Raw genomic sequence first — 4,331 nt, forward strand, 5'->3', positions numbered from 1 at the left:
AATCTTTCACCCGTACACGGCCCCATCACGAGAATTCATTTCTGGCATGACCTTTGCGTCTGATTCAATGAAGCTAGTGGCAACAAGGTTTGGATTTTTGTAGTCATCCGATTCAGTGAAGCTAGTGTCTTTTGAGTTTTACAGAAGACTTTTCCGCTTATTTCTTATTTTGGTTTCTTTGACTCTGTTTAGTGGAGACGGTACCCTGTCTGTCTGTAATCTCAGAACAAGTAAGGTCCAATCTCAGTCTGAATTTTCTGAAGACGAACTACTTTCTGTTGTTATAATGAAGGTAATTCCATTATATTTCTGTGTGTTTGTTCACTAATTTATCTATCAAACAGAAAAGTATTTGTAGCCAGGATGTGTCATCCCAAGCTCTTCTCTCTCCACATTGTTTCTACTTATCTAATGTATTTATTATCGTTTGCTTTTATTTGATTGATTTCAGAATGGCCGTAAAGTTATTTGTGGAACTCAGAATGGTACTCTCTTGTTGTATTCATGGGGATTTTTCAAGGATTGCAGGTAAGTCATACATCTCTAACACTACCTTTGTTAGAGGTTTAAGGTATTGAAAGATTCTATGTAATGACACCTAACTGGCTGAAATGTTTTTTCCTATTTACAGCGATCGGTTTGTTGATCTAGCTCCAAATTCAGTTGATACTCTATTGAAGGTGAGATGATACACTTATTTTAAGCATATGGTTACTGACACTGTAACATTAGGGTGCCAGTGACTAATGGAAGCCTTGTGGATTTATCCTGTAGCTCGATGAGGACAGACTTATCACTGGGTGTGATAATGGAATACTTAGGTAACAAAAAAACTCCGCTTCCATGGAAGAAAGTTCTTAACTGGTTTATCTTCACTTATTTCAATCAAATTTTATTTACATGTTTCTCCAGCCTTGTTGGAATACTGCCCAACAGAATCATACAGCCAATTGGGGCACACGACTACCCTATCGAAGATCTCGGTATTTAGAATTTCCTTCTCTATATCTAAGAACCTTTTATCTTTGTTGACTATTGTACTTTGTTCTGAACGAATTTCTAATTTTTTTTTTCTGTTAAAAATCTCTCTTATAGCTCTCTCGCATGATAACAAATTTCTCGGTAGCACAGCTCATGACAGTATGCTGAAGGTATCATATATTCTCTCTAAACTCAAGCTCTTACTGTTATGATTTACATGTTTGTTTTCTTGTGATGAAGCTGTGGAACCTAGAAGAGATTCTAGAAGGTTCTAATGGCAACTCGGGGAATGCATCTGGAGCTGCAGGAGACAGTGACAGTGACAAGGATGGGATGGACCTTGACAATGATTCTCACAAGTCTTCCAAAGGTAAAGAGAGACCTGCAAAACTTTTTGGAACATCTTAAACATTTCCTTGAGATGATACCTACAACATGATCTGATCTGGAGTTTTTTATTGGCTTTACAGGCAGCAAGAGGAAAACAAAAAGTAAACCGAATACGCTCAACTCTACTAATAATTTCTTTGCAGACTTATAGATTTTGTTTCAGTTTCAGTCTGGATAGTACTATATCAGTTTCATACTTGAATTGTCTTTTTGATTCTGACAGTTTTGTTGAAAATTTTGGTTTTTAGTAAGATGGGGTTTTGCAAAATATCTAGCAAAACAAAATCAACTCACAGTATGCCCAAAGAAATGTTTTGGACATTACACTTTATAATTGATTTTAAGATCACCTAGAGTTATTTTAAAGTTTGTAGGTGCCCAAAGACAGTTTAGTTAATAATAGGATCCGTGTTAAATTTAGCAAGCAAATGTGTTTTCAACTTTCAGATTTTGCATATAGGATACGTAATTGTGCTAATGTAACTTTCCCAAATTGACCTAAATCAATTTATTAAACGTAACATTGAGATTTTAATTGCAATGGCAATGAAGGCATGTAAGAAAGTTTTATATCAAAACTCTCGTCTTGTAAAGGAGTATGCAAAAACAGTATAAAAATAAAAGCTGCTTGGATCCATCTCTTTGATTTCATTTGAGTTCGAAAACAATGCAACAAAACTGAATGAATAAATAATGACTACAAGGATCTGTTCTTATGTCTCTAGTGAAAAAAAAAAAGAGAGAGAGAAAGGTGCCAAAATGTGATGTGTCAGTACATGAGTTGCTATCTTCCTTGTAGATCACGTAACCAACAAAAAAGAAGCAGCACTCTGAAACTTACGATTCAAACCCGAAAACGAAAAGCTTACAGAGTGTATAAACAATTCGGTCACAGATTCCAAGTGTCTTGCTGCTGCAACATACTCCCAGAAAGACTCACCCCAACACTTGTTCAGCTCTCCATCCACTTTTGTCCAGAAGATAGTCCAACAAGTACATTAAAGCAGATTGTTTCTTGTAAGACTCCCCAAAGATCCAATTTCTTAGCCACAACTGTTTCTCTCTCTCGTTCTTATGAACACGCAATAACGTGAGTTTGATGAGCGCATGAGTTAACCTGATCCCAAGAGAAACTACTTCATCTTTAGCCTCTGCAAAACCCCATTTCACTGAAGAGGATGACGATTCTTCTTGCAAAGCCTCCTGGAACCGAGACTCAGTCTTCCTGGCTGCAGTTTTGAATATCTCTTTAACATCTGATTCTTGATTGCGTTCGACTCTTCTTTCTCTGCGTTTTACAGTCTTTCGCACAAGTTTCCATCATCCTCAAGACCCGTTAAACGAGATTCTCTGTTTCCAAGAGACTCAAGATTCATAAGTTTCATCAACTTAATGACCTCTTCCTCCAAAGAACGTGTTTCTTCTTCTGGGACGATGACTTCCGTTGAACTGACAAAACTCGCCATGGATTCGATCTCTCTACTTCGACTTAGCAGTGATTCATAGGCATTCCCTAGAAATATCCTCAAGACTTCACTCTCTATCCCATACATAAAATCATTAAAAATATTAATTGGTGGTGGTTCAATTTCTTCTTTTCTGTACAGTAAAAGCTTCTCGCCAGAGGATTTTGAACATTCTTCACCATTTTTGTTATGGGAAAGAAACAAAAATTAGTGCGGGTGCGAGAGAGAGATACAGAGAGAAAGAAAATGGAAAGCGAGAAAGAAAGAAAATGGAAAGCGAGAGTTACTCTGTTTCTTTTGGCCTTTTTAAATGCTTTTTTTGGGCCTCCGTTTTCATATGTTGTCAAAAAAGAAATATCCTTGCTAATAAACTTGCATACCCATATCCATTATCCAATGAATAAAAAACGTTTCTTTATTATTTAACAGGAACTTATATTTAGCAATAAAAGTTTTTAAACTATGGTTTCCGAACTCATCTAACCAGGTCACATACAACAATTATGTATGTTACTTGTCAATATTTTTACAGTTATCGTATCGTTCAAATTAAAACATACGAAAACAGAGAAATTATTTAGGGAATAAAAAAAAACCATATTATTAACTACAAAGCATTCATGGATTTAGAGATCGAATGAGAAAGCACCAAGAAATCTAACAAAATAAAGACAATAGTTAAAGATCGGGAAGATAATTATCGAGAGCTACATGTTTATTACGTTAAGGATCTTCAGAAATACTATTTGTGTACATCTAACAAGGGGAAAGAAAAGATTATTGTGTTCAACATTATAGATTCCTCTGTTTTAGTTAGAAAACTTTAACAAACAAAGAACTCTGCATCTTAGTATATAAGTAGAATATAAGATTGAAAAGTGTCCTAATTTTTTATATGTATTAGTGTTTGTTTTAATAACAAACTTTTTACCAAAAAGGTCATAAAAATTTGTTTTCTATATAGTTAAAAACCCAAAAACAATTTAGAGTAAAACAATTATTTTTTGACATAGGGTCCATGGTAATGTTGACCCGGCCCTGAAATCACCATTATTTCAACATGGGGGCGTTCTTGATCATATACTTTCACTCACGGCTCCTGTACATTGTTAGAGTGATTTGGTTTCACTAACTAATTTGTTATTTTATTTGCTAGCGTTCAGATGAATCCATGTATATACCGTTTCATATGTAATTTATAAGACTACGAAACTCCAAATTATATTCATTAGGCAATTTTTACATATTTTTTAATAATAATCTCTACATAGTTACAGAGGATCAGTAGCCTCCAAGTATATATCTTCACATATTTAACATTAACGGAATAAGGAAATATATTTATCTCTTCTCACAATCAGCAGTCATATATCCCATTGAGATCATATATAAGGTCAGAGAAGAAAGTGAGGGAAAAAAAATGATTTTTTGCATTAGTACAAAACAAAACTCATCTTGATACACCAACTCGAGCTCGTTTTTTTTTTTTTTTTG

The 4,331-nt window shown here is 34.7% G+C and overlaps 2 protein-coding genes across 2 annotated transcripts; one reads left to right on the forward strand and one right to left on the reverse strand.

Annotated features, from left to right (window-relative positions):
• Positions 1 to 7: 7 nt before the first annotated feature.
• Positions 8 to 1,660, forward strand: LOC9298339 (WD repeat-containing protein 55; the record flags this gene model as incomplete). The annotated part of the gene is made up of 9 exons (XM_002862215.2): positions 8 to 87; positions 193 to 292; positions 452 to 528; positions 632 to 680; positions 775 to 821; positions 913 to 983; positions 1,096 to 1,151; positions 1,222 to 1,351; positions 1,452 to 1,660. Coding segments are annotated over 9 exons (681 nt in total), but the record flags the coding sequence as incomplete, so codon positions are not given.
• Positions 1,661 to 2,256: 596 nt separating this feature from the next.
• LOC9298338 lies at positions 2,257 to 3,069 on the reverse strand. Its single transcript, XM_021020145.1, is given in 3 exon segments — positions 2,257 to 2,685; positions 2,688 to 2,971; positions 2,974 to 3,069. Coding segments are annotated over 3 exon segments (708 nt in total). The 5' UTR covers positions 3,020 to 3,069; the 3' UTR covers positions 2,257 to 2,307.
• Positions 3,070 to 4,331: the final 1,262 nt, after the last annotated feature.

The sequence above is a fragment of the Arabidopsis lyrata genome (assembly GCF_000004255.2).
Source record: "Arabidopsis lyrata subsp. lyrata unplaced genomic scaffold ARALYscaffold_813, whole genome shotgun sequence".
Lineage (NCBI taxonomy): Eukaryota > Viridiplantae > Streptophyta > Magnoliopsida > Brassicales > Brassicaceae > Arabidopsis > Arabidopsis lyrata.